Below are 21,920 nucleotides of genomic sequence, written 5' to 3' on the forward strand. Positions count from 1 at the left end.
CTGGTAATGCGTTGCACTTCCCGATTCACTATCTCCACATCATCCAACCTCTTCTCTCTCTCGTTCTCTTCATTCATCAGCCTCTCAAAGTAGTCTTTCCTTCTGCTCATCACACTCTCCTCGCTTGTGAGTACGTTTCCATCTTTATCCTTTATCACCCTAACTTGCTGTACATCTTTCCCAGCTCGGTCCCTCTGTGTAGCCCACCAGTCCTTTTCTCCCTCCTTAGTGTCCAACCTCTCATACAACTCATCATTAGCCTTGCCCACCTCTCTCTTCACCTTACGCCTTATCTCCTTGTACTCTTGTCTACTTTCTGAATCTCTCTGACTATCCCACTTCTTCTTTGCCATCCTCTTCCTCTGTATACTCTCCTGTATTTCCTCATTCCACCACCAGGTATCCTTATGTGTACCAAATTTCAGGTCAATAGTTCAAACGGTTTGCGAGCTACAGGCGATTTAAAATCCTCGACAGACAAATGGACAGCTACGGTAGCGTATTATATATAAAGATTAGTAGAGGAGGTCCCAGCTGTTCCTTTAAACTCAGTTCTTCAACTAGAATACAGGGGGACACGGTTGAAAACCCAAGATGTTAGAAAGTTTTTAATGGCATGAAGAGAACCAAAAGACACATGGAATGAAATGACCAAGCAGTGAGGCGGAGAGGAGGACATTAGGGTACTGGATATTATTTTGGACAGGTTAATGTGGATAGGACAGACATGCTTGTTGGGTTGAATGGCCTGTTTTAACCTCACCACTGTGCTAATGTTCTAAAAGTTTCATTATCAGAAATGACTGATTTTTGTTTAGGAAACTGGCTGGAATGAAAACCTGTAGCCACTGCAGCCCCTCCAGGACTGCGACTGAGGACCCCTGTTCTAAATGAAATGTAGAGCTGCCACTGCATTACCAGTGCCTGTCATGTAGGACGATCAACTTTACAATGCTGTATATGCCAAGCCTCCCTGCCTGTAGCTTTACCAAATAAAACATTTCCTGCTCACTGATGTGTTAAACTGGCAGGACGCAGATTAGCTCATTTAACAGCTCATTACTTAAAGTAAAGCTGTCAAACACACAAATGGCTGTTAAGAATGAGAATTAATGCACAAGCAAGTCGGCTGGCTGGCCAAAGCACTCATTCATCTATGTAAGGGCAAGCTCAGACAGAACTGAATGGAGTCGGGTTTCATGTTTGTTTTTGTTTTAACACAATAAAAGAAGTGTGTACCCTCCCTGACAGGTTTACAATTACTAATACTATACTGCCTGTACTGTAGACATGCACATCTTGGGACATGAGGCCTACACTTACCAACTGCATAGTAACCAACCAGTGGACCCTTCCTTACCTTTGTCACCGTGCTGTGGCTCAGATGCTCGCTTTTTGGAATAACCCCTTGGTTTCCAAGGATGCTCCTTGTTAACAGGATCTAAAGCTCTCAGCTTGCGCAGGTAATTCTGATATTCGGCTCTTAGTCTCTCAATGCGCTCTTGAAATTCTGCAATCTTTCTCTCTGGATAGTGAGGGAGTTGGGATTGCTAAATAAAAAAATAAAAAATAAAATAAAGACAGACACTAATCATTCTTCAAAAATTCAACTTTGGCCTGCACCAAGCTGGAGATCACACAGTGTAAAATAAACCTGCGGAGGGTGGACACACTTTATGAGATTTATTGGTCTGGATGCTGCAGTTCCAATAGGCTCCCGGGTTAAAACAAATGCAAGTGTAGCAGCGGCTGAAAAAGAACAGTCCTCACGAGATTGAACAGTCGACTGGAAGCTCATCTGCCTGAACCACTCAGGCATGGTGGGACACTGCCGCATTTCAAAGTTGTTTGGGTATGCCGCAATAAACCCACGAGTCATTCAAAAGAGATAATGGTATGTTCACATACCCAATGTGGTTTTATTTTTTTTCTTGTCCGCTCTCTTTCATTAGTAAGATATGCAAGCAGAGCAAAGCTGACAGGACCTACTTTGATCAAAGGATCCCACCAATAAAAGGCTCATTACCATTGGATAGCTGAGGTTCAGAACATTCCAATGATGTACAGTTGTCAATGATTGCTCAGTCACATTACATGTCACAACTGGGCATAAAAAGCAGTAAAATAAACCGCGTGTGTGACAGCTCATCTTTATGTACAGTCGTGGCCAAAAGTTTGGAGAATGACCCAAGTGATGGTTTACTGCTTCAGTGTTTAATGATCTTTTTGTCAGATGTTTCTCTGGTATACAGAAGTAGAATTACAAGCACTTCATATGTTTCAAAGGCTTTGATTGACAACTAGGCATTAAGCCCGTTACAATAACGGGCGCTAGAACAGTAATGCATAACCATTAGTAGGAACAGTCTATATTAAATGGCAAGGGACCTTGTATGTGGCTGTAATATGCGTCACTGTGTTGAGTGCCTTCAATTTTCTCTCTCAGTAATACTGGTTTGTATTTCCGTAAAATGCCTGTAATTTTATTGGACAGTAATACAGTGGAACCTCGAGTCACGACTATAATTTGTTCCCAAACTCTGATCATAACCCGATTTGGTCGTGAACCGAAGTAATTTCCCCCATAGGATTGTATGTAAATACAATTAATCCGTTCCAGACCGTACGAACTGTATGTAAAAATATATATTTTTTTAAAAGTTTTTAAGCACAAATATAGTTGAATATACCATTGAATGCACTGCGTAATATTAAATTAAATGTAAAAACATTGAATGACACTAAGAAAACCTTGAACAACAGAGAAAACTAACACTGCAAGAGTTTGCGCTATAGCCTTACCGCCGCTAAAAACACTTTTTTTAATGAGTTTTAAGCACAGGGAAAAAAATGAACATTTGAAAAATCTGTAATTTAATAAACAACCAAGAAAAGTAACATTGCAACAATGCGTGTGTGTGTGTGTTTCGCGCACAAATGTGTCTGTCTCTCGTGTGTTTGTTTGTGTGTGTCTCTCTTAAGCGCGTGCCTCTGTGTCTGTGTCTCTCTCGCGACTCTGTGTGTGTGTGCGTCTGTCTGACGCGCACCTGTCTGTCTGTCGCCTGTGTGTGTGTGTGTCTGTCTGTCTGTCTCTCTGCACAGGAAGAGACTGAACACTTCACCAGAAGACACACACACACGGACACTTGGACGTACACAGGGGTTTTATTAAAGAGCATTACGTTAAGAGTTAATACTTGCAGCGTTGGCCCTTCTTACTTTTTCACTGACCACATACTGTTTATTAGTTTAATGCATCTGATTGTAATTAACCAGTAACAATATAATGGTCCACAGAATGGTCAAACTATTCTAAATACCATAACTGCTTTAGCATTTAGCACTTCTTCTTCTTCTTTCAGCTGCTCCCGTTAGGAGTTGCCACAGCGGATCATCTTTTTCCATATTACTCTCACTGCACCACTCAGAGTATTTATATCACTGTATCTGAGTGTGAATCACAGCAGCAGCTGATTGGAAAGAGAATCGGTATACGTCATTAAGCACAAGCTGCCTCAGCCATGCTGTCTATTTGAACTGCACCCATACGGCAAACGCTTCAGAGCCTTTCCTGTACGGACCTCGCGATTCACAAAGTTTCATCCCAAGAACTCTAAACGCACTCAATCAGTCCATCAAGTGCTCCTTGTAGAACTGTCTGCACTTATTAGTACAGTTACCTCACTGTAAACTTACCTTACAGTTATAATATTGCACAACCTGAACTACTTTATAAAGCGCATATTTACATATGATGACAATATCATTTTTAAGATGAGATGCAGCAAAATATGTTTATTATATTATACAGATAAAACTAACTTCATTTAAACAATCTATATTGTTAATAATTAAACACGTGAGGACACGGTGCCGCATTACTAGCAAAGAGCTGGTGCCCCATTCATGGATTATTCCTGCCTCTCACTGTATTCTTCCTGGTTCTGGCACGACACTGGAAGGAAAGATGTATAGAGTAATTAAACATGTACTACGAAGATATTTCAAAGTTCCTTAAAAGTTTTGAAGAATCGGCACTCTAAGCTTAAAGATGGCTTAACGTCTATTACTGAGCTGATTGTGTGGCGACTGGATACTTGGAGAAAGAAAAGGAAGGACAGGAATTGGGCGTTAGTACGTTTAAAAAAGACAGTACTGCTGCAATAAATTATTTAATCGGTCGCGCACGGCGCAGCAAGCATCTTGCGTGAGGCAGGAACAATCACTGCGCCACCGTGTTCCCAATGTTTAGTAACATAACTCCCATCATCATGAAAATGATATCATGTATACATCTCAGTATTTTAATTATTCAGAGAGCTGTAATATCACAAACGTAATGGACTCTGTGTCCTGTCAGTGGAAGAGAAAACCTGTTTAAGAAGCACATAATGATTCACACACATTGAGCACATAGAAGATCAAATACAAAACCAAGCATTTAATGTGCTATTTTAATTACGATGTGATTTGAGAAACTGGTTAATTAAACGATTTTAAGATAAAGTTATGATGTTCTACTTTAATGACAAAATAAACTACGAGATTAAAGTAGAAATTGAGATTAAATTTGAAATTTCATGCTTTTTTTTCCCCCCACTGTGTCCCTATTTTTTTTTTTTTTCTCTGTAACCTAATAAGCTTTCATATGACACTCAGGTGGTGGGCTACGACTCGCCTTTTCATGCCGACTTTGATATCTGACAACTTTTTTATTTCGGGCACTGTGCGACTTTGTGAACTTGAGCATTTGAGTTTCTCCGACACTCTATGTCACTCGATCAACTTCCTTTTGTTGTTTATCCCACTGTTTAAACCAACAAATAGTACTTTTTCCCTTTCCTCCACTTGGTATTCGTTAAAATTCTACTATTCAAACCCCCATGCTTTTGCCATTGCTTGTTCACAGAATGCTGAGCTCAAGGGCTATTTATGTTGATTTGCATATTCAAAGAGGCATAATTCTGGGAGGAGACGGGGCAGGACAGCAGGCGCGTGCATGTGCGTTACTTTTCACGCTGACCGGGATTTATGTAGCGGAAGAACGTGGAAGTTGGCGAACTCCACAGATTTATGCATCTGGATTTTTTTTGTGCGTACGTACATTTCCACTTTTGTCAGTACGCCATGTTATAGTGTGAATTCTATGCATGAGGCCCCTGGTGACTTTCAAGTTAGTTTTCTTAGAAGTGCTCTTTCAGTACCCTTTCAGCCCTGACATCCTATTACTAGTACATATCTATGCAACCGTTTTTGTAAAGTACAGGTACGTTTGGAGCCGCTGGAACCGGGCGTTCTACTATAAGCACAGACTGGAGAGAGGCGGCAGTTGCTTTGGGTGGTGCCAGGTGCCATACAGTCTGCGAAACACGGAAGTGAAAACGGACGCTTCTGGACTGTGTGCACCACACAGTAAGTAGCTCCACTTTCAATCTTATTTCCTTAAGAAGACTAACGTATTTGGCAGCAATTGTATAATAATAGTGATCTTTTTTTTTTGCTTTTTTTTCACGTTTGGGCCGCTTAGACACCCCAAAGGTAAAATATCTCGCAAAATAACTTTTCCCCCCATAAAAAACAGAAAATCCAGGGCCGAAAGGGAATACCTGCAAAACACCTGCTTGCAGTTTCCAGCCTCTTTTGATCAAATGCTGAAAACACATTACTTAAACATGGCCTTCTCATAACTTCACTTTAACCCTGATACTCTATATGTTCAATTCATCAGAATAACTATTCATGGTGGCTCTAAAATCCGTACTGACCCCTACTCTCTCTTCTGTTTCTTTTTCCGGTTTCTTTGTGGTGGCAGCCTGTGCCACCACCACCTACTCAAAGCTTCATGATGCTCAAACAATGATGGACGGATTAAAAGGCAGAAGTTTACATGACCATCATCATCAAGTCCTTCCGTGAGAACTCTAAATCCAAAGAGGACTGTTTCATTTATGTGAGGTAGAATGCCCAGAGGGGACTGGGTGGTCTCATGGTCTGGAATCCCTACAGATTTTATTTTTTTCTCCAGCCGTCTGGAGTTTTATTTTTGGTTTTTCTGTCCCCCCTGCCCGCCATTGGACCTTACTCTTATTCTATGTTAATTAATGTTGACTTATTTTGTTTTCTTATTGTGTCTTTTATTTTTCTATTCTTTATTATGTAAAGCACTTTGAGCTACTGTTTGTATGAAAATGTGCTATAGAAATAAATGTTGTTGTTGTTGAATATCACGGCTCTTTTCACGTTTAGCTCCTGGCTGATGGAACAAGCTGCCCACCTCCACTTGAACTTTGTGTTTTTAAAGCTGTAAGATTCTTGTTTGGTTAATTTCTGTCTAATTGATGATGGCTTTGATTGTAACCAACTTGGTCTGAGCTCTTTAGTTGTGGTGGTCAATTCTATACATTTGTTCCCCAACACATCACGCGCTGATGTCTACGTGAATATTTCTTGCTCTCTTTATCCACAATGACAAAGTGAAAATGTGTTTTTAGAAAGGTTTGCAAATTTATTAAAAATCAAAAACTGAAATCCCGCATTTATGTAGGTTAGGTAGGTTCATCTTGACTTCTTTATTTCTCCTTGAGATGTTTCTAGAACTTAATTGTGAGTCCACCTGTGGCCAACTGAATCTGAATGGACATCATTTGGAAAGGTCCACAATTCACACTGCAGGTCAGGACAAAAACCAAGCCACAAAGTCCAAGGAACTCTCTGTAGATCTCCATGACCAAACTGTGGTGAGGCACATACCAAACCATGGGGATACAACCATTTCTAAAGCTTTGAGTGCTTCTAGGAGCACAGTGGCAATCAGTAACTGTGAAATCAAAGAAGCCTGGACTACAATTCGACGTCCGGCCAAACTGAGTAAGCTTCAGATGTCTTCTGCTGAGATGGGAGAGCCTATAAGAGGGCTGTCCATCTTAGCAGCACTCCATCAACCGGGAGTTTAGAGCAGAGTGACTTGATGGAAGCCACTCGAGTAAAAGGCATATGACGGAATTTAAAGGATTCTGAGAACATGAGGTCTGATGAGATAAAAAAAATTGAAGCCTTTGGGTCGAACTCCGAGCACTATGTCACAGAAACTGCTCATCACATGCCCAATACCATCCCTACAGTAAAAGCTTGGTGCTGGTACCCTTATAATATTGGGGTGCAGTGATAGGGAGACAGAGTTAAGGAAAGGATGAATGCAGCCAAAAAAAATGAGGTCCTTGAAGAGAATGCACACAACCTCAAACTGGGGTGACAGAGACCCACAGCATACCAGGGACAATGGTGGAATTGCTTCAGGACAAGTCTGCCTGTCCTTCAGTGGCCTTGCCAAAGCTCAGACTTAAACTCAAAACATGTTTGTGAAGAGACTTATATTTGGCAGTTTTGCAGACAATTCTCATAGAGTTTGAGATGATCTTTAAAAAATAATGGGAGAGAGGAAAAAAAAAAAATCCCCAATCCAGGTTTGCAAAGCTTGTAGAGACTTACAACAACAACATTTATTTCTATAGCACATTTTCATACAAACAGTAGCTCAAAGTGCTTTACATAATAAAGAATAGAAAAATAAAAGACACAATAAGAAAATAAAATAAATCAACATTAATTAACATAGAATAAGAGTAAGGTCCAATGGCCAGGGGGGACAGAAAAAACAAAACAAAAAACTCCAGACGGCTGGAGAAAAAAATAATAAATAATACTTACCCATGAAGATTCAACACGGTAATCGTTGCCAAAAGTCAAGTCAAGTCAAGTTGGGGAGCATGCACTGGTACAGTGTGTTGCTGCACCCACTACATGTCGAATCAGCTCGGGATCCCGGTTGGCAACCCTCCAGGTAGACACGCAGTCCAGTCCTACCCTCCAGAAATGACCCTCTATCTGCCACAGCCAGGTGTTACATGGGCGACCCCTTGGCCTGGTCCAGCCACTTGGGTCCCCAACAATGAGGATGTTATGAGCCGATCACCCCCAGGGAAATGCGCCACATGGCCGTAGTGCCATAACTGACGCTCCCTCACATTGCAGGTCATGTGCCTCATTCGGGACTCCATGAGCAACCGCTCATTCGACACAAACCAACGGTACCCAAGGATTTTTTGGAGAGACACAGTACCAAAGCAGTCTTCGTCCCAGGTAACTGGATAGCGTCCATGTCTCAAAACCATATAGCAAGACAGGAAGCAGCAGGACTCTAAAGACTTGGACCTCCGTCCTTTTGCTGAGATATCGAGAGCGCCACACACCCCTTTCCAGAGACCTCATGAGCCCACATGCTCTCCCAATTTGTCTACTGACTTTATAGGAAAAGTCACCAGAGACATGAATGTCACTGCCGAGGTAAGTAAACCTCTCAACAAGGTCGACGCTCTCTCCACAGACAGACACACTGCTGATGGCCATGCCCAAGAGGTCCTTAAAGGCCTGGATCTTTGGTTTTTATCAGGACACTCGCAAGCCCAGACATTTAAAACTCCTCACTCAGTCCCTCGAGCGCCCTGATCAGAGCCTCCATTGACTCCGTGAAGATCACAGCATTGTCAGCAAAGTCAAGATCAGTGAATCTTTCTTCACCAACAGACGCCCACGACCTTGCCCAACAACCAGTCCATACAAGCATTGAACAGAGTAGGAGCAGAACACACCCCTGATGAACCCCAGAATCAACTGTAAAAAAACGCAGAGGTCCTGCCTCCACGGTGCACAGCACTCACAGTACCAGTGTACAGGCCGGCCATGATATCCAGCAACCTCGAGGGGATCCTGCAAACCCTCAGGATGTCCAACAGGGCAGCCTGATCAACTGAATGGAACGCTTTATGAAAATCAACAAAGGCTGCAAAGAAACTCTGCTGATATTCACGTTTGCGCTCTATGAGAACCCTCAGTGCCAGGATGCAGTCGATGGTAGACTTCTTAGGCATAAAACCAGATTGCTCCAGTCGCTGGTAGGGTGAGCAAGTGATCACAGATCCTATTGAGGATGACCCTAGCAAGGACCTTACCTGGCATCGAGAGTAGTGTTATCCCCCTCTAGTTGCTGCAATCCATGTGATCACCCTTCCCTTTCCAGATAGGGACGACAAGTCCCGTTTTCCAGTCAAATGGAATGATGCCAGTCTCCCAAATGGAAGCAAAGATTGCTTGCAATGCCAGGAGGACAGCCTTACCATCAGCCTGGAGAAGTTCACCCCGGATACCACAGATGCCTGCAGCCTTCCCAAAGCAGCTGGTTCACCACCTGTGCCATCTCAGTGAGACTGGGTGGTTCACAGCTAATTGGAGGATAAGCCTCAAGAACCGTGGACCAGAGATATCCAGCATCCTAGCTGGAGGATCAGCTTTGAACAACTGCTCAGAGTAGGCAGCCCAGCGGGTCACAACTGCAGTGTCTTCTGTTGCCAAAAGGGCTTCTACAAAGTACTGAATTAAGGGTCTGAATATTTCTATGAAGGACAGTGTTCAGTTTTTTGATTTTTAATACATTTCCAAACCATCCTGAAAACGTGTTCACTTTGTCATTTATGGGTTATCGAGTGTGCAGAAAGTGAAGCGGTCTGAATATTTTCTGAATCCATTGTATAATAAAATTATGTAAAAATAAATGTCAGGCATAACACATTTTCAAAGGGACAGGTCCCCAATCCAGACTAACAAAACACGAGAGACGCAAATGAGAATTCATAATAAAACAAAACAATTATTTTAGGTTTGCCACTTTGATGACATGGCACTTGCATGTCAACATGGGACAGCTGGTATCAAACCTATTATTTAAAAGTCCTGAAAGATTTAACTTGATACATAAACTTGATAAACCTCTGCATCACACAACAAAAGCCTGTTACTTCTTAATGGCTGTCTTAGATAAGCAGTGGCTTTTATCATGAGAGGCCGAGCAGGATTCATAAATGATGGGTACGACTGCGGCAGCCCTGCACTAATACTCAAACACTGGTAATCTCGTAATTCTTCCGGACACTAAAAACTCACTTCACTGACTTTATCAATCATTCCAGCTGTATGATCCAAGGACAAAATTGTGTGAAACTTCCTACTTTGTTATACTTAAGGCTCTCTTAATGCCAATATAAAAGTTAGAAAGGGTATAAAGGGCATAAAAAGGGTATACATACCTGTAGACAGTAATCCATTTCATTTTTAATGCTTGGTATCCATTTCTTCACAGCAGCTGCTGAATTCAGAGTTGACTGGTTTTTAAAAAAAGAATTGAAAAATATTTAGTTGATACCCAATATAGTAGAAAACAAATTCACATGTGCTAAATTCTACAGTCTTGGCTTTGTGATTACGGATAAAGGATTCTTTTAATGAAACCATATGGGCTACGACCCATATGGGCTACGACCACACTATCACGTTTTCATACAAACACATTCTCAAAATCTCCCACCATGCCCTGCAGGTGTACAAATGGGACTTCCGCCAGTGGAATGCTGCCACCCAGTGTATTGGGAGAAACACATGACCCCAGGAAGCAGACATCCTCTATCCTTCCGTTATGGCCTCCCAACCAAGAAAGGTACCAACAACCAACCCAGCTGAAATGCCCGTCCATCCATTTTCTTTCATTATGGCATCCTGGCTGGGCAAGGATTTGCTTTCCATCTCAATCAGAATGCCAGTCCATCCGTTATGGTATTCACAGCATGTAGTCAAAAGCAATGCATTTGTCATTCTAACAGATGGTGCACCACAGACATTACTACAAAGGTTTGTGATACAACACCTGTTAGAATAACAGAGACACTGCAAACGGACAGACACCAAACTTTTTATTGAGGTGGAAAATACTATGGTGTGTTTGTCCAGTCCCTCAGAGCAATCTGATAGGTCAGCTCGTCTTTGGTGACGTGACCTAAAGAGAAAGTTCAAGTTAGAGAGAGGAAGGAAAAAACGTATAGGAGCGCATGCTGAGATAGTTGCCTTCCACGATGGCAAGAAAAACACCTCAAAAATAACGGTAAGAGTCTAAGAAGCAGACGTTACCATAATGTGTGAGAGCGGGAGTGCTGGTGAAGGGAGCTTCAGATACACACGGATACAGAGAAAAGATGCTGAAGGTGAGAGTAGGGAGCAGTTTGAGGAGATCCTGGAGAGGTGGAGCTATGAGAGGAGAGGAATGAAGGTCAGTGGGACCACCAGGACAGAACACGTGTGTGAATGAGAGGGAGGTCAGTGGAGTGCTGAGGATTGAAGGGAGTAGAGTTGGCGAAGGTGGAGGAGTTTAAATCCTTGTGATCACAGTACAGTGTAATGGTGATTGTGGAAGAGAGGTGAAGAATAGAGTGCAGGCTGGGTGGAATGGGTGAAGAAGAGTGTCAGGAGTGATTTGTGATAGATGGGTATCAGCAAGACTGAGAGTGAGGGTCTACAGGACGGTAGTGAGACCAGCTGTTATATGGGCTGGAGACAGTGGCACAGCAGACAGAGCTGGAGGTGGCAGAGTTAAAGATGCTAAGATTTGCATTGGGGGTGATGAGGATGGACAGGATGAGAAATGAGGACATTAGAGGGTCAGCTCAGGTGGGACGGATGGGAGACAAAGTCAGAGAGGCGAGATTGTGTTGGTTTGGACCTGTGAAGAGGAGAGATGAGGGGTATATTGGGAGAAGGATGCTAAGAATAGAGCTGCCAGGGAAGAGGAAAAGAGGGAGGCCAAAGAGAAGGTTTATGGATGTGGTGAGAGAGGACATGCAGGTGATGGGTGTGACAGAACAAGATGACGAGGACAGAAAGATATGGAAGAAGATGATCCGCTGTGGCAATGTGGCGTTATGGGTCCACAGCTCTCTTAGTTAAAGGCCTTTTAAGTAAATGATCACCGCGCTCGCGGCTTAGCGAGGGGAAGTGGTGGTTGTGGCTGTAGCGGATCTTGGGGCGATCTGCGGTGTGGGCGTTTCTCACCTAAGTGCACAGGTGAGAGACTGCCCACATCCGTGGTTGTTCCTGGGGCTGCTAATGTGCTGCAGCTGCTATGCCCTCAATATACAGAAGCACGAGCCAGCTAGAGGGGGAGAAGGAAAAAAGAAAAAGAGAAGGAAACGGAGGTTGCAGAGGGAAACAGGAAGTAAGCGAGTGAGAGAAAGTCGGTGCGGGACAACAAGTGAGCAAGAGCAGGCTCGGGGCAGCTGAGCATGCAGCCTGGGTGTTTGGCCGACATCTGCGGGAGTAGTAGATGTCCTCGCTACCATAATGATTACTTTTATGACTGGAAGGCAGGTGACTCTCCGCTTAAGGCTGCGGAAGGCAGCGGGAGTCGGGACATTAGACGTGGTGTCCCCAGCATGAGAGCCTTGGTCGCGGGGGAATTCCCAAGTCACTGTCAGGAGGAGCCGGCCGGAGCCAAGGATCGGTAAAGCGTCTGACAGTAGAAGCAGGCATTGAGAAGCTGCAGAGAGAGAGCGTCTCACCTGTTGCAGGGCCCAAACGGAAGAAGCAGGCGAGACGCTAGTGTAAAAAGTACCAGGCTTGTCATTATTTTAAAGGACTGCTTCCAGCGTTGTTTTTAACCTCGTTGTTTGAAGATGACTTTTTTTCTATTTATTGATTTTTACCTCCACATTTGTTTTATGGATTATTTATTTATTGAACTTTTGAAGCACTGCACTCTTTAATTTGAACAATTTGTTTTGTTGACTGTTTTAATAAAAGCACTTTTTCAATTTGTACCATCCCCTTGCTATGTTGTTGCCTCACTGTCTAGCTCATCGGTAACATTACCAACGGTGTCGGGTTAAGGGCTCCCGGGCAGCAGACGGGAGCATGCAGCAAAACCTGCATCGTCACAGGCAACCCCTAATGGGAGCAGCTGAAAGAAGAAGAAGTCCTGCTGCAAGGTCTCATCGTCCTCATCTTAGTGGACCTCTCTGTCTCCATGGCCCCATTCATCATTCCTTCAATTACATGAAGTCCGTCAGTACCACGAGATGAGAAACAGCCCCACTCTGAGATGCTTCCAGAACTCTGACATTGGCCTCAAACCTGAAACACACCTTCAGGCACCTTTTCATAAAGATGGGAAACACCATCCGAGTTTGACAATTCAGAAGCACTGGACCCCAACCTCCACTCAAAGATGAAGAGGCACATCAGCCAAGACGGCCCAACAACATCCAGAGCCTTGAAGCGCTCAGAGAAAATGTCAACCAGCCCCAGAGCCCTGCCATTGGGAAGTTTTAACTACCCAGTGACTGCAGGTCTCGCAACGAGCGAGTCCTCCTCCGAGCCCCCTGACTCGGTTTCCTGAAAGAAAGGCGTTTTAGTGGGATTTAGAAGATTCTTGAAGTGCTCCTGCCACCACCCGGCAATATCCTCGGGTGAGGTCACAGCCACTCAGTCCCCTAGCTATAAACTGCATGAGTGAATAGTAATGTTTCATAATAATAATAATAATAATAATAACAACAATACATTTTATTTATATAGTGCCTTTCTCATGCTCAAGGCGCTTCACAGAGTTTTAGAAAAAAACATTGGATACAAATGTTTTCCTGAATAGAACAATAAAACAGATAACAAAGCATTAAATAGAATAAAGGACAATAAACCAGAGTATAATACTAAAAGAAATCCTAATTTGTGATACAACAGACACACAAATTATCCTGAGCACCTGGACTGGACAGAGAGGTGAAGTGAAAGAAAGGGCAGAATGTCAAGTGAAGTTAGACGCCTTCCTAAAGAGAGGAGTTTTAAGTTGTTTGTTTAAAAAAATGAATGGAGTCGGCTGATCTCATTAATTTCGGGATGTCATTCCAGAGTCAGGGTGCTATGGAGCTGAAGGCCCAGCTGTCACCCATAGAGTGCAGGTTAGTGTGAGGGCACAACGAGGTTACCAGAATCAGAGGACCTTAGTGGGCGGACAGGCACACACACCGGGATAGAGAAGGTCACTGATGTAGTCCGCTGTGAGGCCATTTAAAGCTTTCGAGGTTATTTGTAGGATTCCATCTTGCCTGAAAAAGGGACCTGAGTTGCCTCGAAAGCTTACATATTGTAATCTTTTTTTAGTTAGCCAATAAGAGGTGTCATTTTGCTTCTTTTTCACTAGATTATTAAAAGAATTTTACATTCAATCCTGTAAGACGCAGGGAGCCAGTGAAGGTGAAGCAGGATGGCTGTGATGTGCTCGCTGCTGCTGGTTCATGTCAGGACTCTTGCAGCCGAGTTTTGAATCAACTGGAGCTGTGATAGAAGATTAGAAGGGGCGCCTGCCAGCAGCGAGTTACAATAATCGATGCGGGACGTGATAAAAGCAGGGACAAGTTTCTCAGCATTAGAAAAGGAGAGGAAGGCGCGAACACGGGAGTTTTTAATGATCTTTTAATTGCTGCTGATGCAGGCAGGTGCTCTGTGCCTGTACTGTTAGATCTTACCGCAGCTTTTGATACGGTGGACCATCAGATCTAAATTAATAGATTAGAGCCGTTAGGTGTCTCTGTCTCTGCTTCGGACTGTTCCTCCTCTTATTTGTCAAATAGGAGTTTCTCAGTCGGTGTGGCTGGCTTTTCATCTGACATGTGGAGTGCCACAGGGCTCGGCTCTTGGACCTGGACTCTTCTCTTTATATATTCTTCCCCTATCACAGATTCTTAACTCTTTTAAGGACATCTCGTATCATCTGTATGCCGATGATATACAGCTTTATTTTTCATTTAAGCCTAACCAAATAAATACTTTGGTCACATTGGTTGATTGTCTGTCTCAGGTTAACGACTGGCTCAGTAGTAATTACCTGCAGTTGAATTAAGGAAAAACTGAGGTTCTAATCGTTGCTCCTCCTGTTCTTCATTCTGAGATCGGTTTAAAATTATCTTCTGTGTCTCCTGTTATTAAGTCGAGTCTACGTAACCTTGGGGTTATTTTTGACTAGTCCCTGACGCTTGATGAATATGCAAGTTCAGTCAGCCGCTCGTGTTTCTTTCATTTAAGAAACCTCTCAAAACTAAGAAATGCTCTTTCAAAATCAGAATTGGAGATGCTTGTTCATTCTGTTATTTCCTCATGGCTTGTTTACTGTGACTTGCCATGTGCGCCCAACTACGTTGCGCGTGTTAAAGTTGTCTGTGAAGGGCTCGCTGTTTAAACGCGGCTGCCAGTTGTGAACTGGGCCCTTCGTCGCACAGCATTATGATTTTTTATAAGGGAAACAAAATTACAAAAGAAAAAGGATATTGATTCGATAGGAACGGCCTACTGTCCGAATCGTAATTATGTGGTGGTGTAGGAGCATTTCTGCTTCTGTCCGTTCACAGTCCGTCTTGTTTTCACAACGCTGATGTTTCCACTCACGATGTCTTCTCAACTTTTCTCCAATCTCGCAGGTTGCTTTGTGGCAATCCAAAGATTAAGGCAATATACACGGAGCAATGGTGATAAAAGGGGGACACAAAGGTATCCAGGCTCTTTAAAGCATAAATAGAGATCACTTCACTGACATGTGAGCAAGCCACGGTACAACTGTGAGACGCGCAGCACTCGCCGGCTACAACGTAACAATAATTTCCAGAACGTGCGGTTACGTCGTCATTTATTTTACCCACGGCCTCTCTTTCATTCATATGTTACGTAGGCACGTACCTTTTATCTTCGGCAATCTCATTCTCTAACCAGGCCTCAGGAGCTGACCAGCGTAACACTGTCCACCACCCCTTTCGTCATTCCAGGACATTGTTGACATCCGTGAGTAACAACAGCGTACTAAACTGGAAGGTGGTCTACGCATGCATGGAATTCGCAGACAAACAAAGATCAAGATCTAAATGAAGATCTCTTTAGTTAATTTAAAGCACAACAATGTGTTTAGTTTGAATGTCTGTGTTTTGAGGTGTGACTGGTGTACTACAGTCTTCAGTAGTATAAGCCTGGAGGAGATTCTTAATGCAATGCCTATGTTTTAGCTGTCTCTCTACTGCCATCTAGTGCTGCTTCTTCTAATTCATTCACGGACAAACAAAGATCAAGATCCAAATGAAGATTATATATAGAGATGCTCTCTTTACAGGTTTGAGCAGGTCCTCTCTCTCACGCCTTCAGTTAGTTGAAAATGCAGCTGCCAGGCTCCTAACTGGCGCTAGCCGGAGTGATCATATCACCCACATTTTGCGCACACTGCAGTGGCTCCCAGTGTTTTATAGAATTCATTTTAAAGTTTTGGTACTTTACTTTCAGAGCTTTGCATGGACAGGCCCTAATTTCACTGAGGCAAGTTGTAAGCTCAGAAAACTCTGATGAAGGTACACTTTTGACATTGAAATAGAGCCGAGTGTCATCTGCATAAAGATGATGACCCAGTCCAAAGCTATGAATAATATGGCCAAGGGGAAGGATATAAATGGATTAATAAAGTATCTATCTATCTATCTATCTAAATACAGAAAAGCAGAAGGCCGAGGACAAGGCCCTGAGGAGCTCCTTGTGTGACTGGCGCTGAGCTGGATCTGCTGTTACCAAGACTAACAAACTCTTGCCTATCAGTCAGATAGGACTTGAACCACTGGAGGGCAGTGCCAGAGATACCCAGCATGTTCTCCATTCTGGACAGTAGAATGTCATGTCTGACCCGAGTGTCAAATGCTGCACTGAGCTCTAACAGAATTAATATGCTGGTTTGTCCAGGGTCTGCTGCCATAATACAATTCCAATAACATAATAATATAATTCCAATACAATTCTTAGTCCTGCCACGTGCAAAGGTTCAATGCCGACACTGCTATGGTGGGCTGCATCAGGAGTGGGCAGGAGGAGGAGTATAGGAACCTAATCAAGGACTTTGTTAAATGTTGCAACTCAAACCACCTACACCTTAACACCAGTAAGACCAAAGAGCTGGAGGTGGATTTTAGGAGGACCAGGCCCCTCATGGACCCCGTGATCATCAGAGGGGACTGTGCAGAGGGTGCAGACCTTTAAATATCTGGGAGTGCAGCTGGATGATAAACTGGACTGGACTGCCAATACTGATGCTCTGTGCAAGAGAGGACCGAGCTGACTATACTTCATTAGAAGGCTGGCGTCCTTCAACATCTGCAATAAGATGCTGCAGATGTTCTATCAGACGGTTGTTGCGAGCGCCCTCTTCTACATGGTGGTGTGCTGGGGAGGCAGCATAAAGAAGAGGGACAAACTGATGAGGAAGGCAGGCTAAATTGTAGGCACGGAGCTGGACAGTTTCGACATCCGTGGCAGAGCGACAGGCACTGAGCAGACAGACTTCTGTCAATCATGGAGAATCCACTGCATCCACTGAACAGGATCATCTCCAGACAGAGGAGCAGCTTCAGAGACAGACTGCTGTCACCATCCTGCTCCACTGACAGACTGAGGAGACCCCACACTATGCGACTCTTCAGTTCCACACACGGGGGGTAAACGTTAATATTATACAAAGTTATTGGATGTTATACGTGCATTGTTATCACTCTTTAATTAATATTGTTTTTTTATCAGTACGCTGCTGCTAGAGTATGGGAATTTCCCCTTGGGATTAATAAAGTATCTATCTATCTATCTATCAGCAAATCCTTGGTTACCCGTAGCAGAGCCGTTTTACAGCTGTGCTGCACCGTGACACCAGACTGAAAGGGTTCCATCAAATTATTAGAGGTTAAGTATCTAAGAGCTGGGAGGCTACAACACGCTCAAGAACTTTTGACAATAAAGGCAAGTGGGAAACAGGCTAAACATTGTTAAAATCGTCACCATCAAGACTAGACTTGTTTAACATGAGGGTTACAGAAGCAATTTTGACACAAACCCAAAGTCAAGGGATGAATTGATTATTGTCATAACAGTCGGGATTATGGCATGAAGGCACAAGGAGTTGGCCTCATCTTACAAAGCAGGTTATTAACAAACGCTGATGTGACTGGTGAGAACTTAGAGAAGGAGCTGGATGGAGTGGGAAAATAGGGAAAGATATAAATCAATGATGAATTTATGTTAGTTGAATTATTTAGATCTTTAATTTTATTGCGGAAAAAGTGGAGGGAGATTATAAAAAAAATATATATATATATCACACTGTGCTTTTGTAATGTAAAATATGAGATACGAGAAGAGAAAGACCACCTGATTAAAGGTGTGAACGTGGTTGGAAACAAAACCTGTGGCCACAGGACCAAGTTAAAGAATTAAAAATGTACAGTAAGTGTTAAATCACAAGTGCAGAGCTCTTATAAAGAATGAAATACAAACTAAAACAGAAAGGACAACCCCAGGCCCCATGATACACAGTGCCATGAAAAAGCATTGGACCCCTTCCTGACTCAAATTATTTTTGCTTATTCATAACACTTCATTGTTTCTGGTCTTCAAAAAAATTCTGGACAAAGCAAAAGTCAACCTGAGTAAACACAAAGCACAGTTTTGAACTGATCATTTCATTTATTGAAGGAAAAATGTTCACCAACTGTCCCCTTAGTCACTCAGTCAACTAATTAACCAAAATTAGTATTTGGTTTTAGTATTAGTATTGAAATTAGTTCAGTGGATCGAGACTGTTAATCTAAAATGAATTCATCAAGAACACGGGAACACAGCTGGAAACTTGTGAAGGGGAAACTTCGCACAAACATTAGGAAGATTTTCTTTACATAAAGAACGATAAGACACACTTGGAATAAGAGACCAAGTAGTGTGGTAGACACTTTCAGAACTCGACTTGATGCTTTTATGGAAGAAATAAGTGGAGAGGACTGGCGAGCTTTGTTGGGCTCAACGGCCTGTTCTCGTCTCGAGTGTTCTAATGTGTCAAATAACACCCTAATTGAACGCAAAGCTTTAGGTATAATGCTCTGTGGACTGAAGTGAAAGTCAAAAGTGAAGACATGGGTCCTGTTACATCTGGCGTTATGCTAATACAGCTTTCCATGCCCACAGTCAAATGTGGAGCTGGTGTTGTGATGGCGGGTGGATGCTATACTGTTTCTGGGCTGGAGCAACTTGCCATAATAGAGGGATTCAGAAAGTACTGAAGGAGAATGGGTGGTCTTCAGTCCCTGATATGAAGCAGAACAGCAGTCCAAACTTAAAGAGAAAGACCACCTCTGAATGGCTGGAGGAAAAAAAAAAAAAAGTTTTTGGAGTGGTCTAGCCCAAGTGGCAGGACCATAAATGGTCAGTTCACAGCATAACAGAGTAACTCATATGTTCCTGAATTCAAACAATTCTGTGGACAGGAGAGAGTCAAAACTTCTGCACAGTGATGCTGATGGCGTACCTGTTAATGGAGGCTTTTGATTGCAGTTGTTGCTGATAAAGGTGGCACAACCAAGTACGAGGTTAAACCAAAAAGTTATTTCTCCGAGTAATAATTTCTCTTTCCTTGCGCTAATGCAAACTTTACTTTTTGTTTTGTCGGGTTTTTTTTTTTTTCTGCTTTCATATTCTGTATCTTGCTCCGATTGTGTTTTGCGCCTACACTTTTTTGAGTCTTTTGAATTCCAGTTTTCATTTTCTCTAACCTGCTCTGCATGTGTTTGGCCCCCTTGTTTTTTAACCTCTTTATGATGTTTAAATTTGTTTTCTACTCTTTGTCTTTTATTTCTGACCTTGCTTTATCCTGGTTTTTTTTTTCCCAATGGCACCTGGTCTGTGGTGATTATTTTCCCTTTTTTGAGTAATAATTTCCATTTGTTTGTGCTACAGCAATCATTTTCTTTTTGTTATACTTTCTAATTTTCCTACTTTGATATTCTGTAACTTTCTCCACATGTGTATTGTACCAATTCTTTTTTTTGAGCCTTTCGAATTCCACTGCTGTCATAATCTCTAACCTGCTCTGCATGTGTATACCGCCAACATCCGGATTGGACCCGCTTTTTTTTCTCCCCAATTCCTCTTGTTCCGGGCTGATCATTACTTTCCTTATTTTCTGAATTTGCACCTCGATTATTCAATTTCTTTTTTGACTCTGTTTTCTCTGCGTAGCTTTCTTCTTCGCTTAGTCGTCAACGTTTCATTTATATACGCTTTATATGAGCTGAGAGCCCGGGATCTGTGTGTGCTCAAAGCCAAAACACGTCCGAGTGTGTTGCTGCCCGTGCTTTTATTTATTTGTGAGTTATTTATTTGTGAGTAGGGCGTATCTTGCAAGAATCTCATGTTCTACATCATCGCAATACAGTCCAGGGTCAATCTCTTGGCACAAAGTCATATGTTTAAGGTCCCCGCGAGACGCTCCGTGGCCAATCTCTTTAGTCTTGCAGGTCTTTTAAGTGTCTTCAATGATCTTAACGTGAGGATCACGTATTGTCACCCTACCGTTTCTCTCCAGAATTTTTTTTTTTTTTATAATAGAGAGATAATATATATAATATATACAGTGGTGCCTTGGTTTGTGAGCATAATTCGTCCTGGAAACGTTGTTGTAATGCACAGCACTTGTATATCAAAGCGAATTTCCCCATAAGAAATAATGGAAACTCAGATGATTCATTCCACAAACCCAAAAATTTTCATATAAAAATTATTAATACAGAATATAAAGTGAAACTACATAAAACAAAGTAACCTGCACTATACCTTTGAAAAGAATCGTGGCTGGTGTGAAGGAGACGAGAGAGAGGAGGACGAGGAGGGGAGTTATTGGGTAGGGCGACTATCACTCTTAACTAACTGAATCCCTGCTATCTGTTGGCTCACTGGAATCTTTTTCTTTTTTGGCGACTTTAACAAGGAAATCTATCCAATGACAGTTGCTTTTGTTTCCTTTTGAGGATTTCGCGGAAATGTGACACTGCATTGTCGTTAAACAAATTCATCGTTCAGACACAAAATTAAAAAAATGCAAGTAATTTTAAAATTGCCTTTACCGTTTGAGTAACCTTTGTATTAACTTTGGAGGGGTTATAACTTTTTTTTTAGATGGGTGATAAAGTTGTTTGTTAACTTTTTTCTCTCCAATAAATCAGATGACCACTTTATCAGGTCGTCTTTTGTATTATAGTCAATTACTTTGGAGATCAGAAACAAGTGCTACAAATAAACAAAAATGGTGGAAATCATGAGGGAATGAATAGATTTTCAAGGCACTGTACATCTCACACACACCTATTTTAAGAGATATATACTTTCCATTTTCTAAACGTGCTCAATTTAATCCGATTTGAAATTAACAAATAAACACACAAAGGCTTCTTTAAAAGAAAGATTAAGCACCGTCTATGTCGTACTGACCTATGCTGCAATCCGGAGCCATTCGGGTCTCACGTTCAGATAGCACATTATCACACCAGTGCCATACTAACGGGACTCCCGCTCGTTTAGGCTTACGATTTTTCGTCCCAAATCCCAAAGACACGATTGTTCAGTTAGCTCGATCCGGAGACAGCACGAGGTACAAGAGTGGTGACGAGTCCGGCACCAACGACCACGACCGTCCCTGTGACAGCGACAGAGCCGTGTCTAGTAGAGGCACACATGCAGCGCGACGAAAGCAGCGACATTAACAAGAACGTTGCAGGCAAAACTGCTCCAAATAGACAGTAAAAGTAGAATAAGATATGTATCACAACCGAACAGCCATTTATAATCTGAGAGGAAAACAAACATCTTTTAATGTCTACTCACTAGTCTGGGTCTTTTATACGGAACATCCTGTATGCGTCCCTCTGAAGAAAAGGAAAAAAAAGACAACGTCACAAGTTAAAATGTAAACTGTGTGACTGCAATCTATAATTTTTAAAATGTTTAAGATAACCGAGGCTTGTTCGCACCCTCTCTCTGCCGCTGAAGCCACAAACGATTCAAGCGACCCAACTGCTTCTCCTCGTTCCGCGCCATGCTGCTTCTGGTCACATGACCACTGGGGGGCGGGGCAGCTATCACGTGTGTTTTACGTCACGCAAATTTAAACCGGAGTTGCGCAAGTTGCAGCTGCAACTTTCATTATC

At 42.6% G+C, this 21,920-nt stretch overlaps 1 protein-coding gene across 3 annotated transcripts in view; it reads right to left on the minus strand.

Annotated features, from left to right (window-relative positions):
- Positions 1-21,920, minus strand: part of si:dkey-86e18.1 (uncharacterized protein LOC557342 homolog) — a 93,502-nt gene that overhangs the window by 17,515 nt on the left and 54,067 nt on the right. For 2 of the 3 annotated variants that reach the window (XM_039734983.1, XM_039734982.1), the window contains 2 exons: positions 10,140-10,214; positions 1,361-1,550 (listed from right to left, as the gene is read on the minus strand). In XM_039734983.1, coding sequence (XP_039590917.1) covers positions 1,361-1,550; positions 10,140-10,214 — 265 coding nt within the window. Of the gene's footprint in view, positions 1-1,360; positions 1,551-10,139; positions 10,215-21,597; positions 21,639-21,743; positions 21,838-21,920 lie in introns of those variants that run through there. The other variant, XM_039734981.1, reaches the window with a different exon arrangement.

The sequence above is a fragment of the Polypterus senegalus genome, chromosome 14, assembly GCF_016835505.1.
Source record: "Polypterus senegalus isolate Bchr_013 chromosome 14, ASM1683550v1, whole genome shotgun sequence".
Classification (NCBI taxonomy): Eukaryota; Metazoa; Chordata; class Cladistia; order Polypteriformes; family Polypteridae; genus Polypterus; species Polypterus senegalus.